At 40.3% G+C, this 27,246-nt stretch overlaps 1 protein-coding gene across 1 annotated transcript in view; it reads left to right on the top strand.

The window, feature by feature from the left end:
- Positions 1-18,171: 18,171 nt before the first annotated feature.
- The window catches only part of LOC149263749 (uncharacterized), a 145,279-nt gene continuing 136,204 nt past the window's right edge, over positions 18,172-27,246 (top strand). Inside the window, 1 exon segment of the mRNA XM_089426646.1 lies at positions 18,172-19,170. Within this exon segment, the coding sequence (XP_089282772.1) occupies positions 18,934-19,170 (237 nt within the window). The 5' untranslated portion in view covers positions 18,172-18,933.

Raw genomic sequence — 27,246 nt, 5'->3', positions numbered from 1 at the left:
TTGTTTGATTTCTCATACGGCTCGCAGATCCATCCAATCTGAGCAAAGATGATTGACCTTTAATTGTGTTAAACCTCATGCAAGTTTTCCCACTATTTGCCATATATTTGACCACTAAACCATGGATCTACCCAAATGATGCACATTGTTTAACAAATTTGGTGATTGTGGGTTTTTCCCTATAGTTTAGGTCCTTCATTAACATTGATATTCAAATGGCCATAACTTCTTATCTCGGCGGAGTTTTTAAGAGTGCTATATATTGTTGGAAAGGTCTCAAAGCAAAGAGGACTATCCAACCATAGTATCCATAGGCTAATTATGATATCATAACCTTGTGAAAAGAATTAATAAAATTCACACCTCTTTTGACTTCAGTTGATGAGAGCATGCAATAGATCCAATTGTCATACCGTTTCCTTTGATCCATGAATAATATTGTTGCTTCCTTAGGCATCCCCATTGACATCAATGGTAACATTATATACAACCTGCAGGATGCCAGTGATGAACACAATCCCCTAGACATGTGATGATGATTTCCAGTTGATTCCTTGAGAAGTTAGGTCAATATAGTTGATGCTTCGACATCTTGGTTCTATTAGTGGCTAGATCAATATAGTTGATGCCACAATATATTAAAGTAGAGGATGTATAGGACGGGAGTGGAAGTAGGTTAGGGAGGATAAGAAGCTATATGTTAGTTGGGGACTTTAGATGGGAAGTGATATCCTTGTTTGATTTACTTGAAGTTTGGTCACTACATCTTTCTCCTGGTTTTGTTATGCCTTATTATCATGCTACTTTCTAATTGCTTGTATCCTCTTGACTCTAACTACAGGATGAAATTTCTAAAGGAGGGGTTTATGTAATGCCTAGTTCCTGATCCTATATTGTTATATTAGGTTATTAACCTACTTGTTGAGTGATTCACTTATGTAATTGGTTCTTATAAGAATTATTAGTGTAAGTACGAGGTATGCATATGCTAGCTACGTATCCACACCTTTCATAGATACATTAGTATTCTATGATTAGTCTTAAGTTTGATTGATAGTTCAACTTGATTAGTGGTTAATTAAATAATAATCATTAATTAAGACTCATAAATAATTAATGTTTTATAATTGCGATGATTAAATTAATATTGGACTAATTGGGATTCTCACGAATTAATTTTGATTTGATTAGTCTTAAGAAAATATTATTACTCTATTACTTATGATTACTATTTTTATTAATTAATATTTTAATATATTTATGACTAGACAAGATTTGATCCCCTCGAATTAATTGGATTATAGAGGATAGGTGGAGTGGCACAAGAAAATGAATGAAGGTTGGTAACATTGAAGGGGAGGGGAGGTGGGGGGTAAGTGCAGGGGGTGTTCTTGGTTGCAGTATCCTTTTGGTTTGGGAGGATTTTGGGCTTTGGGAACTTGGAGGAGGGGGGATTTGGGAGGATTGAACAAGTGGGTTGGAGGCATTGGCCATCAGAGGGGTGTTGACATGGGGAACTCAAGCACACTATGGTTGCGGTTTGCACTTGGGCTCGAATGACTAGGGAACTTGTGGAGGTTCCTTGGGCTAGGAAGTTTGATAGACTTTCCTAGTTAGCAGGGAGGACTAGGGAACTTATGGAGGTTACCTCGGCTAGGAAGTCAGATAGACTTTCCTAGTTGGCAAGGTGGCATATTTAGTCGAGTGGTCCCGGAAGGAGCATCGTAACCAAGCCACCATAACCAAGTATTCTTGTTTTTGTTTGTTTAAATTATATAAACTGCCCATGAATCAAAATTTTAATATGATTTTTAATACAATGTTCTCAAATACATTGTGTTGTTGGATACATTATTATTTTTAAATTATGTTATGAAATTATATGGAAAGTTTATTATGGTATGAGGACCGCGAGATGGGTCTTTACACATTGATAGACATTTATATAAACTTAGATCCAATGAATAATCGAAAATGCATTTTCTTTTTAAATGATTTTATTTAAATTTGTGAACTTATCCAAATGAATTTGTTCATTGCTTTGAAAGAAGAAAATAGGGTTACACTTGAAATTTTCCTAACTATGTTGTAAGGCATTCTCTTTGAAGCAAACTTACCATTTATGGGATGTATATAAGCAGTGGAAATTGATTTTGTATGATGCCCACATAATCACATTTAGCTGTCCATTTGAGAGAGTGATTTTCCTAGTTAGCGTGATACTCAAGGTTGAAGAGAAAATAAGTGTTGCAGGAGTAAAAGAGAAATTTCGTAGAAGGAGATTGAGTGGACACCAAGGCCATACTAATTTATGAGCACCTGTATGTAGGGTCACATGTGTGAGATCAGTTTGAGTTGCAAAGGACTGTGTAGGGTCGCACGTGTGATAGCCATCTTCAAGTTAGGGCGCATGTGTGATGTGAGGGCAGGGTAACTTGCACATGTCGTACAAGGAGAGTTGTAGGCCACACATGTGACGTGGGTTTTGCAGCATCAAGGTCTCACATGTGTGGAGGAGAAGTTGTGTATGGGACATACAACCAACATAGGTGCAAATCGAGGTTTTTTCAGGGGCATATTTGCCAAGTCTTATTTTACTGTAAGTTTTTTATAATTTCTTTGTGGGCCACTTTTCCAATAAGGGATCCCTTGAAATTCCAAGAAGAAAAAGTGAAGATCAGTAGGAGGGAATTTTACATGTGATTGATTTCCTATGTTCGCATCCATTATTTAATTTTATTGTTGAAATATGGAAACAAGAATATTCCAATTTAATTTGTCCTTGAATTAAGTTGTGAATTAAAACCGAATTTAGTCTTAACATCTACTTAGAAATAATTAATTAATTTATTTTAAATTAATTAGTTGGAGAAATTCAAGTTAGAAGTCTTTCTAAAGTCATGTAAGAGTTATCCCTCAAATTAAGGAGATAAGATTGAGTTATATTTGAGTTGTAATTAGTTAACTCAGTTTACTGAGTTAAGTCCAGTGAAATTAGTTCCAAACTGTTTGAGGAACTAATAGTGAGTTAATAGTCAGTTGATGCATTAATGCACTCAACTAGTGCTACTCCAGTTAACTGAAGATTCCCTCATAAAAAACTCATGCATATCTATTCTGAGAAAGACCCAGTTGAGATTAATGTTCAAGGACAGTGCACTATCAGTTGCATGTGTTTTCTGATGGAGAAAACTCATGCATGCAATCAAGGATTCATCCTTGAGGATTGTGCAGTCTTGAAGGTTTGTTTTTCCACTTGGTAATAGGCTAATCATCCACAAGGAACAACGCAAGGAAATAGGAGCTTGGAGGGTAGAGAGGAAGGCTGGAGAGAAGCCAAGATTTCCTATGAGCATCTAGGATTGTACTGAGATCTGGCTAGCTGTGAGAGCTAAGAATTTGTATAATTCCTATGTATTTCCACCATGTATGATAATACAATAGTGTGTGGGTTTTTATCTGAGACTTTCCCCAAAGTATTTTCATGTGTATTGTGCCATTGTTTCATGTGTATTGTGTCATTGATTCTTCTTCTTCTGGTTATATTGTTCAGCTCGATCTTTAAGCTTCTGCAAATTGATAGTAGAAGTAGGTTATGGTATTTTGCTTTGATTTATATTGCATTATCGAGTTAACCTATCACAGATTTTCTACATGGTATTAGAGCTGTGAACAATATATTGAGAAGAGAATTCGAAGTTTGAAGTTCGAGGTTGCAGGTGCAAATTGAATTCATATCATACTTCAAGGTTGGCCAATGGCATTCTATGCCTTGAGATTCAAGTATGCCTTGGAAGGTAGCTCGAATTACATGGCATGGAAAGATATAATGGAGGTTGTATTAGAAGAAAATGGCTTGAAGGAATTCATTGATCAAGAAATCCCAAAGCCAGCTTCAACTAATGCACAAGAGTTGGTAGAGTGGAAGAAGTGTGTGGCGAAGGCGAGACGGATCATCCTTGAGGGAGTTTGAGACCATATTGTCTCGAGTCTCCATGGGAAGGATACTCCATTTTCAATGTGGAAGACATTGAAGGACCTCTACCAGAACAATAGCAACCAGAGGAAATTGGCGCTCAAGGATAAGCTTCGAAGAATCAAGATGGAGAAGGGCGATACTATTTCCACATATTTGAACAAGTTCACCACCTACAAAGATGAGCTTGGTAGTGTGGGAATAACTATTGTCGATGATGATATGGTGAGCCTCACTCTCCTTCACCTTCCAAAGAGTTGGAATAGCTACTAGGACTCTGTGAATGGAAGGGAGAAACTGTCAGATTGGGAACGATTGTGGTCGGATCTTATGCAGGAGGAGATCACGAGGAGCACATGAGATGGTTCTTCATCCAAGAATGATGATGAAGAAAATCTGGCCTTAGCAAGTAAGGCAATGAAAGGGAAGGGGAAGGCTTCCCATTTCAAATCGAATTCTTCTCATGGAGGGAAGAAGGGTGACATGTCTAAAGTAAGATGCTTTAATTGTCACAAGATGGGACATTATGCAACTAATTACCCATCAAAGAAGTCCAAGAAGGGATCCTCAGAAGGATCGAAAGGATCGACATTAGCCTCTCAGTTCGAAATGGACTTTACCCTCATCGCATGCATGGTGTCATCGATGATGGGTTGTGTCTGGTATCTTGACAGTGGAGCCTCATTCCACATGACCGGTGATAAAAAAAAATTCAATGCCTTGGAGGAGAAAGACCTCAAGATGCGCATAGAGATGGGTGACGACGGAAGGTATAGTGTTTCAGGAGTGGGCACGGTTGCTTTTTAGAGGGAGCATGGAGCTCCTCTCACCTTGACAGATGTGATGTATGTGCCTGGACTGAAGAAAAACTTGGTATTAGTCGCGATGTTGGAGGACAAAGGCTACGATGTTGTTTTCAGTAAAGGAAAGGCATTCCTAAGACACATAGCCACGGTTCAGACCAAGAGGATAGGGATTCAGGTGAAGAATCTCTATAAACTAGAGGTAGATGATTGTGCAACATTGAGTATGAAAGAAGAATTGGTGCAAAGCCAAGACATTAGCGAGTTGTGGCATAGGCAGTTGGGCCATTTGCATCATGGGGCTTTGAAGATAATGCAACAGATATCTACAGGACTTACCAAAGGTAAACTTAAGCAAGTTGACACATGCAAAGGTTGTACCTTGGGAAAGTACACCAAGTCTTCCTTTCATGATCGAGACAGTCGAGTAGAGACTATCTTAGAGCGAGTTCATACTGATTTGTGTGGACCATTCTCGACAGCATCCATAACGAAGCAAAGGTGTTATTTGATTTTCATTGATGACTATTCTCGTAAATGCTAGATTTATTTCATGCAGAAGAAGGACCAAACTTTCACAAAGTTTTGTGAGTTCAAAGCCTTGGTCGAGAAAGAGTCAGGGAAGAACATCAAGGCCTTGAGAAGCGAAAACGATGGAGAATATGTCTCTCAAGAGTTTAAGGACTTCTATGCAGCGGAAGGAATTAAACGAGAGTTGACGACACCTCATAACCCATAGTAGAATGGGGTGGCCGAGAGGAAGAACATAACTATTGTAGGGGTAGCACAGGCAATGTTGCATGACCAACGCCTACCACTTCCCTTGTGGGCTGAGGCATGCAACACAATAGTCTATTTGCAGAATAGAAGCCCACATCGCATGCTTGGGATGAAGACACTAGAGGAAGCTTTCTCCTGTAAGAGACCAAATGTGGGTCACTTCAGGATCTTTGACTCATCGGTATATTGCCATGTGACAAAGGATGCACAGAAGAAGCTTGAGCCGACAACAAAGTTGGGGATATTTGTGGGGTACACTGATACACCTCACAACTATCGGGTGTACTTGCCTACCAGTCGGAGGACAATGGTTCGCAGAGATCTCAAGTTTGATGAGCAGAAGGCCATGCGAGTTTCCCTTGAGAGGGAGCTCCAACTATAGGCTATGGAGGAACTGTTGGTTCCTAAGGAGGAGGAGCCTCAGACTGATGCGGAGTAGCCGCATGCAGAGGTTCTAGGAGTGGAGACATCCACTCAAGCAGAGTCTTCCAGAGATGGACGGAAGCGCACAAGAGAAGCTGACAGATTGTTGGAGGATGTGAGAGAGAATGTGGGAGCACCATCTTCTCAACGCAAACAGAGGAGGTCACCTGAGAGGTACACTGGATACATGGCCCTTGCTGGGGAATGTGTTGAGACCGAGCCATCTTCCTTTGAGGAAGCAATGCAACAGCCGATTTGGGTTGATGCTATGGTGGAGGAGTATGACTCCATAGTTCGTAACAGTGTTTGGGACGTGGTTCCGAGACCAAAGAACAAGTCAATTGTGAGTTCCCATTGGCTTTACAAGGTAAAGCAAGCTGTTGATGGTAGTGTGGAGAAGCATAAGGCAAGATTTGTTGCCCGTGGATTTTCACAGGTCAAGGGGATTGACTATGATGAGACTTTTGCTCCTATCGCAAGGTACTCATCTATCAGATCTATGTTGGCACTATCAACACAGATGGGTTGGAAGATCCATCAGATGGATGTGAAGACTGCATTCCTCAATGGCCAGATTGAGGAAGAGGTGTACATAGAGCAGCTGGAAGGTTTTGAGACCTTCGATCGTGAGTCGCATGTGTGCTGACTCAAGAGAGCGTTGTACGGGCTGAAGCAAGCACCTCGTGCTTGGTACACCAGGATAGACAACTACTTCACCGGGTTGGGCTTCACAAAGAGTGAAGCGGATGCAAACCTGTACCACATCATGGTGAAAGGTAAGCTGTTGATCATCATACTTTATGTTGATGATCTCATATTGACAGGTGATGATTAGTTGATCTTGTCTTGCAAGGAGGACCTTGCAATAGAATTCACGATGAAATACATGGGTATCATGCATTACTTCCTTGACATGGAAGTGTGGCAGAAGGATGGGGAGTTGTTTGTGTCTCAGGGCAAGTATGCCAACGAGATACTCAGGAGATTCCACATGGAGAAGTGCAAGCCCATGCAGACTCCTCTAGCAGGTAACTGGAGGAAGGAGGTTGCTACTTCAAGAGAAGTGGTAGAGGCTACTGTGTATAGGCAACTTGTGGGTTCACTGATGTACTTAATGAACACACGACCAGATTTGTGCTATGTGGTGAACCAACTGAGTCAAGCGATGGTTCAGCCTACCAAGATGTTTTGGAAGGCGACAAAGCATGTATTGAGATACCTCAGAGGCACATCTCAGTATGGATTATGGTACAGACGGATAGAGGGAGTGAAGCTACAGGGCTTCACTGATGCAGATTGGGCAGGGAGTCCATCAGATCGGAAGAGCACATCAGGAGGGATTTTCAACCGTTTCTTGGTACAGCAGGAAACAGAGGTTGGTTGCACTTAGCTCGACAGAGGCAGAATACATGGCTGCAAGTGAGGTAGCATGTGAGGCCATCTGGATGCGAAAAATCATAGTTGGTTTATTTGATCAAAGGATGGATCCAATTGTGATCTATTGTGATAATCATAGTTCTATCGAGCTCTTTGAGAATCCAGTATTTCATGATAGGTCCAAGCACATCGACATCCGGTATCATCATCTCAGAGACTGTGTAGCGAGGAGGATCATGTTGCTGCAATATATTTTGACAGAGGAGCAAGATGTTGACATTTTGACAAAGGAATTGTCAAAGTGTAAATTCGAGTTCCATAGAGACAAGATCGGGGTGGCAGATAATCCCTTTCTTGTTGAGAGGGAGTGTTGAAATATGGCAACAAGAATATTCCAATTTAATTTGTCCTTGAATTAAATTGTGAATTAAAATCAAATTTAGCCTTAATAGCTGCTTGGAAATAATTAATTAATTAATTTTAAATTAATTAGTTGGAGAAATTCAAGTTAGAAGTTTTTTCTGAAGTCATGCAATAGTTATCCCTCAAATTAAGGAGATAAGATTGAGTTATATTTGAGTTGTAATTAGTTAACTCAATTTACTGAGTTAAGTCCAATTAAATTAGCTCCAAACTGTTTGAGGAACTAATAGTGAGTTAATAGTCAGTTGATGCATTAATGCACTCAACTAGTGCTACTCCAGTTAACTGAAGATTCCCTCATCAAAAACTCATGCATGTCCATTCTGAGAAAGACCCAGTTGAGATTAATGTTCAAGGATAGTGTACTATCAATTGCATGTGTTTTCTTATGGAGAAAACTCATGCATGTAGTCAAGGATTCATCCTTGAGGATTGCGCAATTTTGAAGGTTTGTTTTTCCACTTGGTAATAGGCTAATCATCCACAAGGAACAACACAAGGAAATAAGAGCTTGGAGGGCAGAGAGGAAGGTTGGAGAGAAGCCAAGATTGCCTGTGAGCATCTGTGAGGATTGTATTGAGAGTTGGCTAGCTGTGAGAGCTAAGGCTTTGTATAATTCCTATGTATTTCCACCATGTATGATAATACAATAGTATGGGGTTTTTCTCTGATACTTTCCCCAAAGTATTTTCATGTGTCATTGATTCTTCTTCTTCTGGTTATATTGTTTAACTTGATCTTTAAGCTTTCGCAAATTGATAGTAGAAGTAGGTTATAGTATTCTGATTTGATTTATATTGTATTATCGGGTTAACCTATCACAGATTTTCTACATTTATGAGTTGAAAATTTCAATGTGTTTTATTTAATAATTGTAGAAATAATTTTTTGTTGGATTATAGAAATTAATAGGAATTAAAATAAGATCTGAAATTTAAGAATTAACAGGACTTGCACCCTAAAGTCAACTTCTAGATTGGCAAAATTACTGCTAATAATGCCCTATAAACCATCTTCGCCCTGCAATTGTTTTGTGCATGAGATTATTCACAACACACACTTATTGACAATTTTAACACCCACATAAACAATTTAGAAGTGGAGTAGTAATGTGGCACAAAATCCCAACATATGAATATGCCACTGTAGTAAGGTAACTTTGAACATTACATAGATAACAACCACAACCTATAGAGTTGTATTGAGTATTAACAACTAATAAAAAAACTTGTTAGAATACTACCATTGCAACTAGGAGGAAGATTAAATGAAAATGATCTTATATATAATTGCAAGTTTAGATTATGGTTTAAAGAAATTTGTTGAATAAGGGTTGTGTTCATCAATGTGTAGGAATAGGTAGAATCTTAAGTGCTTTCATTTTCAAATATCTACTCACGAAGATAGAAGAAATTTTGTGAAAAGAAGAAGACACCGTTTAGAGCTCTATTAAATGGAGAGTATTAATATGTAATGAAATCCCATGTGGGGGTATCTCACTGCAATAAGAGATTGTAATTATTGCACGAACATCACATAGTAATAACTACAAATCAGAGAAGTCCCACAAGGCATGACATGAAATGTTGTTGATATTAGTGCCAAAGAGAGAGAAGATGTTAACAAGTGAACCTAGGAACTTGCACTCCAAACTCTGTTGTTAAATTTGTAATTTGTAATTTTTTAATTTTTTAATTTTAATTTTAATTTTATTTTTTAATTTTTAATTTTAATTTTTATTTTATTTTATTTTATTTTTTTTGAACAATACTCCATAAACCATCTATCTTTCTCAATTGGTATTCTCATGTAATTATTTATTTATAATTCACACAATTAAAAGAAATATATTTATACTGTACGTTGTTCATAAACTCACAATTTTGATGTCTTATGAAAACTTCAAGAAAAACAAATATAATTGCGCTGAGAAGCGCTCTCCAACCCAGTAAGGAAGAGATGTTGTAAAGTTATGTTATGCTATGTTATTCATGTAATGTAAACATTTTGACTTGATCAAATTACATAACGATAAAAATAAGAATAAAATACAATTAAAAAATAAAATAAAATTAAAAAAATTAATCATTATAATTATCAATTAAAACATTTTCACGGACGGGAGCTGAGCAAGGAGGAGCTCTGAGGCGGCGACCATGGCGGTCCAGAAACCCTAGCCTGGGACCAGCAATCTCTGTGACCTGACGCGCTTGCAGACCCGGGATTCAACACTTGGGGCCCTCCTGGGAACAGATGATGGGGCCACTGCCCTTGGGCAGGGCCAACTGTCAGGTTTAGCGCTCGGGGCTCGCAGCGACGGTCGCGGTGTGAACTCCTGTCACCTGGGGCTCCCCTCCATTAGTCTTTGTTTTATCTTGGGTGGTCGCCATCCTACGGTTAACTGCCTACCCGTAACGCTCACCATCACCCGCCTTCAGCTTCCTTCGCAACCGCCGGGTTCGAACACGGGCCCTCTCATGCATCATCCGACTGACACGATGAATGAAGAGGAACTGTTAGACTATGGGGAGGACCCCATGCCTAACCAAGAAATATGGGCTCATGCCTCCAGACCGCTGATGCTGCCGCGTAGTGTTGCTTTGGGAGGAACGGCTGGCACCTCCACTCGTCCTGAGCATCTGTCGACCACCGGGAAAGACAAGGACCCGATACTTACGCCCTTGGACGGCGGCCTCGAATGCCCACCTCTCTCGCCGGCGACGCTCCAACTGTTGGGAACAAATTTGCTGGCATCGCCTTCCCTGGATGCCCCCCTCCATCAGCCTTTTCATTCTCCCATTCCCTCCCCCCTGATTCCCCCTCCCCCTGATAGCTCCCATTCCCTTTCGGTATCGTTTATGCCGCTGAACAAGCGATTGCCTCCGACTCCTGGGCCAAATCCGCTGGGTATTGGCACCTCGGCTCCCCGATCCCCAATCCGCTCTGGTTGTTTTACCACGCCCACCCCAGCTCAGTCTATTCACTCCGCATAGCAAAACACCTCGGACCCATGCCGTAAGTTACTTCGGGAGACTTTAGCTGGCAAACGCTCGGAGAAGTTTGCCAAAGGGAGGTGCCTCAAAGCCAACAATTCAGGATTCAAGATAAACCTGGGACCGGAAGCTCCACTTCCGGATATTATGGATGCTGCGAGAAAGGTACTGGTTGGAAGAGTTCGTGGCAGGAACTACTCGGCGGAGCGGCTAAAAATGTGGGTGGAAGAGATATGGGGTCCGTTGCTCAAAGAACTTCCGGAGGTGATGGTCCTATCAAAAGGCTGGTTCGCACTTCATTTCTGTCACCAGCAATTTGCGGAATGGATATTGGGTAAATACTGGCATATCAAGCTTATGCCTGTGCTACTGAAAAGATGGGACCCTCTATTTGATCCTGATCGGGAACATCTGGGTGCTGGCCCTGTATGGGTTTGTTTACCAGGGCTGCCATGGCAATTTTGGAGCCCCTATGTTTTCAAAAGAATTGGTGACACTCTGGGTACTTATCTGGAACACGACTGCTCATATGAAAATACTGGTAAGCGCTCCATGGCACGTATATTGGTTCATATGGATACAAGGCCGGGTCTGGAGGAGGTCATAGAAATTTACCATAATCATGTCACCAGAAAACAGATCCTGGATTATGAAGGGGTTCCCTTCCGATGCCATAGATGCCATAAGACTGGTCATCTCTACAAGGACTGCCCCTTGATCTCTGGCGGGGGTAAGGAGAGCTCTCATGGGCCAAGGGGCCATCCCCCGGCAAAACCAAGGGCAGCAGCCAACTCAAAGGAGGATGAACCGGTACAAGGGGACCGGCATACTAAGGGACCAGGGGACGGTGGGAAAAAGAGATCTTCCAGGAAGGTTGCGGTGCCTTCTACTGAACCCCCACGCACCAAGTCCAAGACAGCAGAAGCAGCAGCGAAGACGATGGAGCCGGCATCATCCCATTCAGGTGCAATTTCCTCTCCTCTTTATCATCCTTCCTGTTTGAATGATTTGCATTCCAATTTGCACTCTGTCCACAGAACCACCCTCTCTGAAAGTGTCTCTTTACCCTCTATCCATTGCCCCATTGAACCCCCATTACGCACTTTCTCCACTACTCCCCCTTCCTTTATCCCGGAGAGCGTCGAGCCGGCATCCCCGACCTCCTGTTTGGCCCCCGGAGGGCATCACTACCTCTTACGCTCCAGAACCATTCCTAAAATTATGGGACTGGGCACCTCCCCAGGACGGCATCGCAAACATAAGAGAGGCAGGCCTACCAAAATCTCATCTGCGAAACTATCTGCGGTGGCAGATGTGGCATCGGGTCGACAGCAAACTATAGAGCGGGCGCTTAGAGCAAATGAGCCCAGGAACAGAGTGTCCCCATGATTTGTCTCTCTTTTAACTGTCGGGGTCTTGCCAGCCCCAAAAAACGTCTGGCTCTCAAGAGGCTCATCCTTGAATCAAAATGTGATATATTATTTCTCCAAGAAACCCTCTGTCCCTCCGAATTTGCGACCCGATGTCTCCTCTCCTATCTCCCAGGATGGCAACTACACGGGGTTGACGCCTGTGGTCGATCTGGTGGGATGCTCATCGGCATTAACTCTAAATTGCATAGACCTCTATCGGCTTGGGGAGGTAGGGGGTTCCTCGGCATGGACATCATCCTGGGAGAATTAGGCCTTCCCATCAGAATCCTCAACATATATGGACCCAATCAGAACAGGATTGAATATTGGCAAAAGTTCCTCTCAGCTGGACATATTACTCAGCATACTATTATTGGGGATGATTTTAACTTCTCCTTGGGTGCCGGGGAGTCCTGGGGGCCAACTGCTCAAGGAGATCCCATTGCGGTCCAAATGACCTCACTACTGGAAGGTCATCAGTTGGTGGACATACCTATGAACAAAATACTTCCCACTTGGCACAATCAACGGACTGGGGAGGCAGCACTTGGTAGGAGGCTGGATAGATACATGATGCACGAGGCATTAATACAGAATCTTCCACTATACAGACAGTGGGTTAGCAATGGGGGATTATCTGATCATCACCCCATCCTGCTTCAAATCAGTGGCAACATTCAGAAACCGCGTCCCCCCTACAAATTTTTTGCCGGACATCTACAGGACCCTGCTTACATCAAGATGGCCACGGACTTCTGGACCTCACAGCCACAGTTGAGGGAAGGGAGGAAAGCCTCGGACTTTTGTGACAGGCTTAAGAAGCTCAACAGGATGACCGAACTCTGGGCCAAACAGAAGAGGATTAGGGAGGATCAGCACCTGAAGGACCTGGAAGACAGAATTGGCCTATTAACTGATGAAAGGGGAACTGGCTACCAGACGGATGGAACTAAAGCAGACCTCAGTCATATGTTGGAGGAAAAATCGAAAATTCTTAAGGAACGAGAAGAACTCTGGCGCCTAAAGAGCCGAGCTATATGGCTCTCAGCAGGGGACAACAATACCAAATTCTTTCACAACATAGCCAATGGCAGAAAGGCTGCCAACACCATCTGGCAACTTCCAATGGAGCCTGATGGCTGGGCAACCACCCATCACCAATTGGCCAGGCTGGGGATTGCTCACTTCAATGGACTCTATTCGGCACCAAATACTGTTAACCTTCCAGAGATCATCAGGATCGCGGGCAATTTTCCAAGATTTGTATCTCAGGAGGAGGCAGAGGAACTTTGTCTTCCGGTCAGTGAACAAGAGCTTGAAAGTACTCTTAAGTGGTTTAAAAAGGACAAGAGCCCAGGACCTGACGGATGGCCAGTGGAATTCTACCTGGCATTCTATGAACTGATGAAGGTCGATCTACTTGCAGTAGTGGAGGAAAGCAGAATCTCGGGACATATCCACCCACCCTTGAACCAGACCTTCATAGCCTTGATCCCAAAGTCTGACGAGCCCTCCTCCTTCAATGACTTCCGGCCTATTTCCCTCTGCAACTGTCTTTACAAGATTATAGCCAAAATCATTGCTAATCGCATTAAGCCAATTCTATCCTCTCATATATCCGCTGAGCAATTTGCCTTCCTAAAGAATCGACATATTTATGAGGCCATTGGTACCACTCAAGAAGCCCTGCACTCCATTAAGCACAAGAACCTGAAAGGCATCACTCTGAAAATTGACCTTGCCAAGGCCTTTGACAAAGTTAACTGGTTATATTTGAAGATGGTACTTACTCACTTAGGGTTCCCTCAGAATCTCATTAAATGGATCATGGGCTGTGTTACTTCGGTTTCTTTTGCTATTCTTATCAATGGAGCAGCCTCAGCCCGCTTCCATATTTCCAGGGGGATCAGACAAGGATGCCCGCTATCACCATTACTTTTTCTCATAGTAATGGAAGGGTTAAGCAGGCTCATAGTGGCAGCAAGAAGATCTGGTGATATTAGCGGAATAAAAATCACAGAGCAGTTTACTCTCACCCACCTCTTGTTTGTGGATGACATCTTAATTTTCCTGAATGGCAGCATCAGAGACAGCACTGCCCTCAATGATATACTACTTCTTTTTTGTAAAGCTACGGGAATGGAAATAAATGTACAGAAATCTACCAGTTCCTTGATGAACTGCTCTCAGCAGGAAAGACTTCTGGCTGGCCAATTCTTCCCATACCAGGAAAACCAGATTATTGATGGCCTTAAGTATCTGGGATTCAGATTGAAGCCGGATGGTTATAAAAATTCTCACTGGTTATGGCTCATCAATAAAATTGAACGAAGGATTATGGGTTGGCAGCACCGTTTACTTTCAAAAGCAGGCAGACTTCTTCTGATCAAGACTGTTCTTGAAGCCACCCCTGTTTATTGGATGTCTCTGACCTGGATCCCTAAAGGAATTACGAACAGGATTAGACAAATTTGTTCCCGCTTTCTTTGGAATGGAAACAAAAAAGGAAGGATATTTGCCTGGACCAAATGGACCACTATTGCACTGCCAAAGCAATGGGGGGGCTGGGGATTGAAATCCCTACCGGAGTTTGCACTCGCACTTACAGCCAAACAGGGTTGGGCCCTTACCAAGATGGACAGTCTCTGGGCCAAAGTCATCCATCATAAGTATATTTGGCCTTCTTGCTTCACGGAATGGCTCCGCAGACCTTCCTGGAATCAACAAGGCATATCAGTGGTCTGGCGCGCCACCCTCAGAGCGATGCCCCTCATTCGTGATAATCTTATTTGGAGGGTGGGAGATGGCGCTCAGGTACGAATTGGCCTTGATCCCTGGCCTGGTTCGGGGAATGCGCATATTCTACCTAGAGACCTGATACTTCACCTCAACAATAGAGGATTCAAATTCTTGGCACATATTGGCGACCGTGAACGCTCTACTATATTTTCCCAAGCTTGGATTAACAACAGGCATGGGTTAATCCCGGAGGAATGGACGGAACAATGGAATGGCTACATCCGTGCTCTCATTGAATCTCACATTAAACTACGAGAGGAGGTCGATCAACTTATCTGGGCCCCCGCGAAGTCAGGGACATACTCACCTAAGCTCGGATATATCAGATTAATGGAAGACAGGAAACCTGCAAATTTGCTCGACTGGTGGAGAGGTATATGGTTGCTACAGGCGCAGCCCAGGAATAAACTGCTCCTTTGGAATATTCTGTCAAACAAACTTCCTACTGGTGATTCACTCAAAAAGCGATCCATTGCAGGACCCTCATGGTGCACATTATGTCAGTCAAATGAGGAAACATCGAACCATGTTTTCCTACACTGCGAGACTACAAAAGGTATCTGGCATCAGGTCACACAGAGCCTCAACATCAGAATGGTTTGGCTTGGTGAGGATACCATTTCTGCCTGGGCAAACTGGAAGGCTGCATATGCCTCTGAAAAGGCACTAAATCTCCCAGCGGTGATATCTGGCTTCATCTGGCAGAGTAGAAATGGCTGTATCTTTGAGAATCGTAGAGTTGACCACAATTTCATCATAACCTCCATCTGTGCTGCATATAATGAACTGCCTTTTGTAAGCTCGCCCATCCGTAATAGAATCATCCAGCCTGAAGTCATCAACAAGAATATGCCTTGGGCATACTTTGACGGAGCTGCGCCACCACATGGATGCGGTGGAGGGATTGTCTTACATATTACTGAGACACATTATTTTCATTTGAGATTGGGTCTGGGACCGGGATCAAATAACTATGCGGAACTTATCACCCTGAGACACTTGCTTTATTTTGCCCTTTCCAAGAATTGCAGACAAATTCAAATATTTGGGGACTCGAAAAATGTGATTGATTGGATAAACAATAAAACTATCTGTCATGCATATTCATTGGAACATATCTTGGAAGAAATTGTTTTTCTAAAAACACATTTTGACCAGATCACTGTTTCTCACATTTACAGGGAAAGAAATGCGTCTGCTGACCAGCTTTCGAAAGAGGCGGCGGATCGTCCTTTAGGTGACTGGCAGATTGACAAACACTCAGCAGAGGGAGCACACCGGTACTATCATCGCCCCTACATGGACGGCCAAGAGATAGGGGGTCCTCCCCTAGTCTAGTTCCCTATCATATTGGGAGCTATTTTTTGTATATCAGTATTTCTATTTGATCGGTTACTAGATGGATGGACATATTGATGTATATATCATATGGACTTGGACACTTGATATTTTTTGTATATTGGGGACTATTTACAGGGAATCATCACCTCATGATATTTCCTAGATACCTTTTTGGATATATATATCCAGGATACTACATTGTAACGTGGCTCTCGCCACCATACAGCATATGCGGAGGCATTTACAACATGTAATTACTATTAACATCTTTTTAATAGAAATTACGAACTCTATTTTCCACCGGAAAAATTAAAACATTTTCACGACTTGAAATTGCATAAAAATAAAATAAATAATTATCAATTATCAATTATTAATAATTAAACCAGCCTAGATCCATTTTAATTCCAGATCTACCAAGTGTCTAGAGGGATAAAATCTCTTGAGGTGCAAATCTCTTTTAGAGTGAAAAGAGTTTTGATCCCTCTCGACACTTAGTAGATCCAAAATTAAGATGGATCTAGGTTGGTATATAAAAGTATTAAATATATTTAATTTTAAATTCAATTAGTTAGATGTTACAATGGTCTTCCCATCTTTGTCCCAAGGCAACAACTTCTTGTAACTTGCTTTAAGAAAGACCTAACAAGTTCCTTTTTTATTAAATAGGACTTTATTCCTCTTCTTCCACGAGAATAGCAAATTTTGTACACAAATGAATTGCTATGGAGCCTAAAACTCACACTCTAGGAAAGCTCATATCCTAGGAGAGCCATATGTACATATTTTCCTTAATTTAATTATCAAATGCAACATTTTATTAAAAAGATTTCTGTAAACAACGATGTACATTAGACTCTATATACATGTTTTGTGTTTTCCAATATACAATGTTTGTAATAAAATAATTTTGATATTTCTTGTTTGTGATTTGATTTTTTAAACTTAAAATTAAAGAAGTTAGGTTGTTTTTTAATTTAATTTTATTTTAAATTGGTAATTTATTGGAGTAATCTAGGTAAAGTTTATGATCAATTTTTTTGGTTACCATTATAACACCAAGAGTATATTCAATAGCTCGCAATGACTTGGCAAATGTTGAGACGTCCTAAATTCACTAATGTAAATTCTATTCCAAGGATCACCTACTTTTCGAGCTTTAGGTTTTTAATATTTTTTTATTTACCATGATAAAAGTCACTCGTTGGAGTAAGACCCAAGATCAAACCTAGTAGATGCCATTATAATCCCAAGATTTATATCCAATTAAAAATTTATAACTTAGTAAAAGCTGAGACTCCATAAAGATGAGAGCCTAGTTGTAAGCTAAGATTCCATAAAGATGCGAGCCTAGTTGTTTAACCTTGTAACAATGAATCAAGATGCCCCATAAAATTTTGAAATCAAGTGGGAGGAAATAACTTAAATTTTTAATCTTTAAGCCTATTAAAACAAATCCGTAGTGGAACATTGTGTTGCATATACACTTTTGAACCTTACCTTAAAGCAATAGTGGTTAAAAAAAGAGTTTTGTTTAATTAATGAAGAACTTTAATGGAAAAACAAGACTACAAAATTTCATAGATACTTTTCCTAAACCTGATTTTTGAGTATTCAAACAATTTTTTATTTTTATTTTTATTTTAACATCCATTTTTTATTTTAACATCCACGAAACTAAACTATTTTAATATAATTCTTCATGAACATAATCCCCTCTCCACTAGCCCAAATACCCAAATACTACATTGTTCACGAAAGCAAATAGTATAAGGTGAAAATACCTAAAGTGATGCTTTGTCAAGTGAAGAACATTGTGTTTAATACACATACTTAAAGTGAGTGGATTGTCAAGACAACTTCTTTGCATGCTATCTCGCTCCGAAGAAGTGGAGAAAAACCCTTTCGAAGGGTTTTAGGACATTCAGCGATTGTGCTTATTTTGAACAGGAAATTGGCAGAGCGCTAGAATATTTAAAAGCTGGACAACATACACCCTAGTTTCTGGTAACAGGAAATTGGCAGAGCGCTAGAATATTTAAAAGCTGGACAATTTACACCCTAGTTTCTGGCTGACCAGCAGAGCAGAAACAAAAACAACCGTGAAAGCTCATCCGACATCCAAGTCGGCGAGCTTGTACCCTACTTTGTGGCTGAACAGCAGAGTAGAAACAAAAAGAGTCGTGAAAGCTCACCTGAGATCCAAGCCAGCGAGCTTGTTTGGGCGCCAAATATCATTTCTTGCTTGAGAGCCAAATATCATTTCTGATAACACGGAGATACTTGTGCTAAGTGGTCCATTAGAGGAGTTACAGTATGGAACGTGAGGCAGGGTTGCTGTGTGAAGAAACTGATGTAGTTTACTGTAACGGTGCCACAAGTTACAGTTAATTATAAGAAAATAAATCAATATTCCATTTAGTGGGACTAGGCGCTGCATATCCAAACCTAAAATTCTCTCAGAGAAAAACCCTTCCGGGGGGGTTAGGACAGTCAGCTCTTGTCCTTCCGTGGGTTGGGAAATCCGCAGATCGTTGATAATTGTTGAAAGCGAACACGATCGACACCTAATTTTCTGGCCGAACAGCGGAGAAGAAATAGTAAAAATGGTGAAAGCTTATTTGAGATACGAGCCAGCGAACGTTTTTGGCGTTGTGACCTCTCACGAGTCAAATATCAGTTTCGACAACACTGGGAAACTTGTATTAAGTGGCGCGTTGGAAGAGTTGGCAGTATGGAACGTGAAGCAGGGTATTTGTGTGAAGAAGCTCGTGCAGTCTACGGCAAGTGGGCCGCAATCTGCAGTTACCTCCATTGCTTGCATGCCCTCTTCCATTTCCATGGTATTTCTTTTCTGTTTCCTTCCCAAACTATGTTTTTTGGATTTCATAATTTCTCATTTTTATCGTACAGCTGTATTCTTCGAGGTATACACTAAGAATGAAGGCAGTTTCATCTTTTCACTTGACTCTTCCTTTACTGTTCCATATAGTTATTGCCACATTTTAAGACACGTTGAAATGATCCCTAATTTAGAATGCGAGTTAGAAGACAGTCATTCAAAGTGATCATTGGATAATCTATGCACTTGAACCAGACGTTTGAGTATGAAGAGGTCGTTTTCACTATTTTTTGCGTGAGCCCGTGTATAGTGGATAGCTCAAGAGAGTGCAAGCAAAATTGTCTTTAAAATCGGCAGACATGGCACTTCAAATCAATCCCTAATTTAGAAGCAGAGCGAGAAAAGAGTCATTCATATTGTAATCATGAAAAAATTATGTGCTGGTACACCAGGGCTTCAAGTTTTCTTGCTTGGCTCTTTGCTGGAGCCCATAGACAGTTAATACTAGGCATTTTAGTAGAGCTCCAGCAATGGTGTTTTTAAAATGGTCAGACTTTTTTGTAGATCTTATAAACAGAGGAGCAAAGTGACATCCGTACCTTGTGCTTTTCCTTGTGAGTTTTTCCCGAGAATGGAAAGAGAAAAATGAACTGCTTTGACTGTGAACAAGTGGCTGATAAAAAAGAACTCCAGGGGAGGTCTTCTTTATGAGGGATGACATACTTAAATCATCAATGAACCTATATCTAAAACTAAAATCGTTCATATTCAGCATCGTCTTTTTCCAAGCCAATCTTTAAAATTTCAGCTTTTAGTTGACATAACAGACCTTATGGTTGTTACGAGGAAATAAAGGGGGTTCAAGAAGTGGAAACCCCTGTGGAACGTTAAGGGAAAGTCCAAAGCTTTGGCTAGAATAACTGGAAATTAAAGCTTTATAACTAAAGATGAGAGTGTGGCAACAACCATTTCTACCAAGATAAGCCACATTCAAATTTCAAACCCCATAAATGAAATAATAAATAATGGATTTGAAATGGTTTTTTTAACCTAGCCATATTTATGGTAATGAATCTTAGTGAATTCAATATTATGGATCAGGACACCAATGACTATTATTTTTTAAGGGTTGCGAGGAATTAATGTACATTATAAACTCAAATAAATACCTTATTTGATTGAATATAAAGCCATACTAATTTTGAATATGATGTAAAATAAACCATAGAATATATGTAAAGTGAAGGATTCACAAACAATGAACAAATACACTCGGGACAATGGATAGTAAATATCCTTAAATACATGAAATAGGTGTCATAGCCTCCAACCATATATCTAAGTGATATCAATTTGCGATTATGGTAGTCCTTAAAGGAGTTTGACTTGTGGTATCGCAAGATGTGGCAGATAACCATAAAAAGATACTATTTTGGGTCCCATCAACGAAGATAATGGATGTGGTGAATTTGGATTCACTTAGACATTGTTAAATGAATATTTTTATCCTTAGATGTGACTTTTATTGATCATGGCTATTCTAAGTGTGCCTTCATCAAGCCTTCCTGCATATAAAAATGAATTCTACGACTTAGAGTCCAAGTTGCATGACAATGGGGCACGAGACACATAGGATGTATAGATATGAATATCTTACATGGGAGATATCAACCTTGGGAATAGGGTTCAAGGGACATGATCATTGATATGCGTGTGTGTATACACACAAAAATTACAAATACAAAATGAAATATAGACATATAGATCTCTCCTTGTTTTTAAAAATAAGAACCTTAACAACCTATTGATACAACTAGTTACTACATCAATGATGATCAAACACACAAGAAATTAGAATATTCAATACACCTAAAATAGAAGTTTAGAAGTTAGAATTATAAATTGTAGTTTTCTGGTTGAGTCATTTGATGTCATCAAAATCAAAATGAATTCCATAGATATTGCATCCTTGATACTGTATGTTGGAATGCCAATGGCAAATACAAAATAGGATAGATACTAGAGCCATAGATGGAAGAATCTCATAGCTGAAAGTGAAAAGATAAAGTTGAAATGAAGAGAAAATTGGTTTTTGATTTTTAATACCTGCACAACAATAGGTACTTAGAGCTTCTTCTCTTTTGTTGAAAGTGAAAAAGATGAATTAAAACTCTATTCTAACCTAGTCGTGGTTTCCTTTTTGGCGCATTGATGTTGAACATATTGAGACATGTTTTTGACATTTGTCTGGTTTTAGGACACGTGTGAAACATGTCCTATCTTGTCATGTGCTCGACATGTACGACGCGGGACACGGGGGGCTCTAGGACTTGTTTCTTGGTTTACAGTCTATGTTTGTCGACCCCTTTGGTCTTAAATGTGATTTATGTTTCTAGCCAACTGAAATCGAGACATTTTTCTAGGCTCTCGAGATATTGATAGAGCCCTCTCTTGTTTGAGACTCTTGGCTTTGTATGGCTCTATTTTTAAATGACAAGCTTCAATTTCTAGGTCTCTGACCTTAGAGGTTAGATATGCTTTATAGGAGCCACACGCATACTCCCACCATGTATTGATTTTGATGTACCTAGTAGTTCCGTTGGCCTTTTTATGGTCACTCATTGGACATTAATAAAATGATCTTATCTCATCTTATATATCCCCATATATCATTGTTTGTGTTTTTGAAGGAATTGTGGGCCTTTCATTTACAGTGAACTTACAATAGTGCAAACTAGAAGAGTAAGGGAAGTTGGAATTCTAGGTAGCTTGGAAGGTATTTTCGAGAAGGATACCCACCAAAAGTTGTTGGTTGGGCAATTTACCCAAAAAGTGGGGTTTTGGACCCAAGATGTATGTTTAGGACCTAAAAGAAAAGAATTATTTATTCTTAAGGGTTGATAAGTGAAACCCCTAAGTCTAGAGGTTTCCCAAGTAACCCTAAGGGAAAAGGATAAATAGAGGAGAGCTAAGGAGAGGCTCATTGTGACTCAAGTAAGATGGACTTCACTTGAGGAGAGCATTTGACCTAAAGTAGCCGAAGAGCCTAAGAAAGCCTCAACTATTCTAGACAAAGCCGTGTAGAAGCATTATGAGGAAGCTGAGCTAGGAAGAGGAGTCTGCATGTGGATGCTGAGTTAAACTGCTAGAAGGGGACACATTATAAGTTTGATCAGGAAGGTTTGTTGGAACTGCAGCTAGAAAGGAAACAACCCTAGACTAGGTCGTAGTAAGGAGGAGCCTACGCTAGTCTAACAGGGTTGTCATATCATTCCAAGTTCTGGAAATAGGCCCAACGGACAAGGCCAAGGGTCTGGATAGGTTAGAGATGTCTGGCTGTGAAGGAAAAGGGACCCTTGAACTTGATCCACAGTCAAAACAGAGGGCCTGAGATCTGTTGTAGTAAGCCGCTGTGGTTAGGGTTATGTTGCAGGCAGTATGTGGCTGTATGGAGCTTGTTGAGGTTTGTGTAGGCTTATGAAGGTAGACCTAAGAACGTAGAGGCTAGGCCGAGGGCCTTAGTCATCAAGGGAAAACTTGAAAAGGGTCTCCTGTGAGAGACCAAGTCTCCTACAACCAATGGAAAAGTGTTGTAGGTAGAATTTATCGAGTTGACTGTGAGGTGAGGGTTGAAGTGTGGAGCTGTTGGGTCAGGGAAGACCTAATAGAGCAAGGGTTTGAAGTCTGCTAAAAAAAAGCGAATTTGGACAACAAAGAGAAAAGACTATATGTACAGTGACTTGAAGGACTAAGCCACTGTGAAAGGCTGAGCGTATTTTCTTGAGGTTTGTTCACAAATGGAATTGTGAACAAAGTGACCAAAAAGGGTTGATATGCATTGATCTTAATGGATCAAGATCTCTGTGAGTAGTTGATGTTTAAGGTTTGATGTACAGTGCATTTGAAGGAGCAAAAACACTGTTAGCAGCTGGTGGATAGAGGGTTATTTCTCTGTGATCAAGGAGGCAAAAGACCTGCCAAGTTTCAAGGCAAATATGAACTGAAAGGGCCAAAGGAGGTTGGATTCTCCAACAAGTAAGTTAAGTTTTGTTCTTGTCTATTTTTCTAGGTAGATTGCAAATATGAAGTAGCAGATTAGAAGCCCTAGTTTGTATACTAGTTGTAGGAAGGAGGTTGGTTTCTCCAACAAGTAAGTTAAGTTTTGTTCTTGTCTATTTTTCTAGGTAGATTGCAGATCTGAAGTAGCAGATTAGAAGCCCTAGTTTGTATACTATGTATACTAGTTGTACTAGTGATCAAGGGCCATGATCCTTAGTACGAGAGCCCCATGATTCTTTTATTGATGGATTAATAAAATAATCGAGCTTTGGGCTCAAATCTCTGTGTACTAAATTGATTTCATTGTTGAAGATTTCCGTTATGCAAAGTGATAGTAAGTTGTGGGGGTTTCTAATGTGTTTGTATGTGTGATTAACCTCAGACCAGATATAGGGCCTAAGATAAAAATCAACATGGTATTAGAGTAGTGGATTAGAGTGTGCGCAAGAAGTAGAGTGAGTCAGTGGAGGTTGTGTGGACTCAGAGGGAGTCTAGCTTCAAGGTGAGACTGCGAAGGATTGTTAGTTTACCTATGGAAGTTTGAATCTTTAGGTTCTAATGAAACATAAAAGTTTTCAGGCCATGCAAGGACAGTCGCTATGTAAGGAAAGTCGTAGATCCTGCGAGGACAATCATTGATCACACTGGAAAAGTCATGTTGCATGCGAGGACAATCATGCACCATGCAAGATAAAACTATGCCTAGTAAAAAGAAGTCGTGGCACATATGAGGACGAATATAGCTATGCAAGGAAAATCATGACTCATGCAAGGACAGATACGGCTACGCAAGGAAAGTCATGACTCATGCGAGGATGGTCTTGGGCATGCAAGGAAATTCATGGAGCTGGAAGCATGAAGAAAATACCTTCCTCACAAAGAGGGAGTGTTGGAATTTTGGGTAGCTCAGAAGGTATTTCTGAGAAGGGATACCCACCAAAAGTTGTTGGTTGGGCAATCTACCCAAAGTGGGGTTTTGGATACAAGATGTGGGTTTATGACCTAAAAGAAAACAAATATTTATTTGTAAGTGTTGAGAAGTGAAAACCCTAAGTCTAGTGGTTTCATAAGTAACCCTAAGGGAAAAGGATAAATACAGGAGAGCCAAGGAGAGGCTCATTGTGTCTCAAGTGAGATGGACTTCACTTGAGGAGAGCATCTGCCCTAAAGGAACCATAGAGCCTAAGAAAGCCTCAGCTATTCTAGGAAAGGTTGAGTAGAAGCATTTTGAGGAAGTCGAGCTAGGAAGAGGAGTATGCCTGTGGATGCCGAGTTAGATTGTTGGAAGAGGACACATTATAAGTCTGATTAGGAGAGTCAATTGGAACTACAACTAGAAAGGGAACAACCCTAGACTAGGTCACAATAAGGAGGAGCCTACTCTATTCTGCTAGGGCTATCATATCAGTCCAAGTCTTGGAAATAGGCCCAATAGACAAGGCCGAGGGTTTAGATAGGTTAGAGATGTCTTGCTGTGAAGGAAAAGGGACCCTTGAACCCGATCCACAGTCAAAACAGAAGGCCTAAAATCTGTTGTAGTAGGCCGTAGGCAGTATGTGGCTGTATGGAGCTTGTTGAGGTTGTGTAGGCTTATGAGGGCAGACCTAAGTACGCATAAGGCAGGCCGAGGGCCTTAATCATCAAGGGAAGACTTGAAAAGGGTCTCCTATGAGAGATCAAGTACCCTACAACCAATGGAAAAATGTTGTAGGTAGAATTTGCTGAGTTGACTGTGAGGTGAGGGCTAAAGTGTGGAGATGTTGGGTCAAGGAAGACCTAATAGCAAGGATTTGAAGTTTGTTTAGAAAAGCAAGTTTGGACAACAAAGAGAAAAGACTATATGTATAATGACTTGAAGGACTAAGCCATTGTGAGAGGTTGAGCGTATTTTCCTAAGGTCTGTTCACAAATGGAATTGTGATTAGAGTGACCAAAAAGGGCAGATATGTAGTGATTTTAATGGATCAAGATCTTTGTGAGTAGTTGATGTTTAAGAGTTGATGTACAATGCATTTGAAGTAGCAAGAACACTGTTAGTAGCTAGTGGACAGAGGGCTATTTCTCTGTGATCAAGGAGGCAAAGGACCTGCGAGGTGTCAAGGCAAATATGGACTGAAAGGGCTGAAAGAGGTGGGCTTCTCTAACAAGTTAAGTTTTGTTCTTTTTTTCGCAGATTGTAGATCTGAAGTAACGTATTGCAAGCCCTAGTTTGTATACTATGTATATTAGCTGTACTAGTGATTGAGGGCCATGATCCATGGTACGTGAGCCCCATGATTCTTTATATGGATGGATCAATAAAATAATCGAGCTTTGGGCTCAAATCTCTATGTACTAAATTGATTTCACTGCTGAAGATTTCCGTTGTGCAAAGTGCTAGTAAGTTGGGCGTTTCTAGTGTGTCTTTGTTTGTGTGATTAACCTTAGACTTGATCTAGGTCCTAAGTAGAAATCAACAAGGGAACATACATCAATACATAAGGAATGCGGAGAAGCATCAAAAGTAGGTTTTTAAGCATGGGACCACTACAAATAATGTGGAAGAGTGGTGTTATCACACAATTTAGGATGTGCAGGAATGTAAGTTAGTTTTATGGGCACCAAGTTAGTTATAGGATAGAAAAAAATCTTTATTTAAAGTCAATGATGGGAAGAATATCAACACATGTTAGGTGTAAATCCTCTAGGGGACTCCAGAGCTTTTCTTGATAACTTTAGGTAGTTTGGGATCTTTGATGAGCTAAAAAGTGTGGAAGAATCTATGGCTAAAAATTGTTTGTTCTAAGCATTCGATTCATAAGTATTTTAAGACCTAGGATGGGCTACTTAGGGGTAAGCTAAGTAAGTGAGTGTGCTAGATGTGTTTAAGTAATCAAATTAATCAAATTCAAGGATTTCAAAACCAATTCAATGGATAAGGACTTACCTTAAGTTATATAACCCATGGAATCCTATATGACACCTAATCTCTTCTAGATGGGCTCATATGGGATAAAGTGGTTGAGGCACCTTGCATAACATGACCATCATATGAAAATCTTCCACACAAGTTTAGGGGTCTATGACACATTGGATCTTTCAATGCACGTGAGACCTTTTTATTTGTAGACTTTTGAAAACCATTTACTTAGTCATATTGATGAGCAATCTCATAAAAGGCATCTCCATAGTGCAAGCAAATCCTTGTATTAATGTAGGAACTAATGAAACCACATGCCTTGATCAACATATTGTTGATTTTTCATGATGTTCTAATCTGATAATTACTTCCATTGATTTCTTCATTAGTTCATCTTATGTCACGTACATCATTAAGCAATTATACATAGAAAATCTCAATAGTAAAATAATAATGACAGTAGGATCATGAAGAGACAGTCAAACACAAGAGACACAAAATTTTACCCTGGGAAAACCCTAACTAGGGAAAAACCCAACAAACTTTTGTTAGAGAAATTGTCCAGTTCAACAAGAGATAGAATTTGATTTTTCTAGTCAAACTAGGTCAAACTGACCACAATATCCAATGAGTCAAACCTATTCAAACATACCACATTTTCGGCCTTTTTGTTGCTGCTTCAAAAATTCGGTCAACTTTGGTCAATATGACCAAATTTCGACCTCTTGCAATTGCCTCAGAAACCCTAGTCAACTGCAGGTAAACTACCCAAAAAGTTTTGGTCAGTGTTGCTTAGAAAATTGGTCAAACAGATAAAAAAGAGGCTTAGTGAACACAGGTTAAATTTCGTTCATCTTGACTCTTGCTCTCCTTCGCACATGTGAACAAAAATCAAATGATCTTATGGGTGATTCAAATTGCTCCAAGTGATGAGGTCGAATGTCAATATGTAGTGATTGAAGGGTTGCCCAAGTGATGTGTCTTTTGACTAGGTTGACTTATACCTTTGGAGCCTACATAAAAATTTAAATTTAAAATTAAATTTAATTTTCCCTCCAATTAATTTTCTTTTCAATCCAAATTAAATTTTTTATTCTCTTTTAATTTTGTGAGCTATTA

This window comes from Pinus tabuliformis, chromosome 6, assembly GCF_031772625.1.
Source record: "Pinus tabuliformis cultivar Carrire ecotype Pingquan chromosome 6, CPIR1, whole genome shotgun sequence".
Taxonomy (NCBI): domain Eukaryota; kingdom Viridiplantae; phylum Streptophyta; class Pinopsida; order Pinales; family Pinaceae; genus Pinus; species Pinus tabuliformis.
This window is presented reverse-complemented; position numbering and strand designations above follow the sequence as displayed.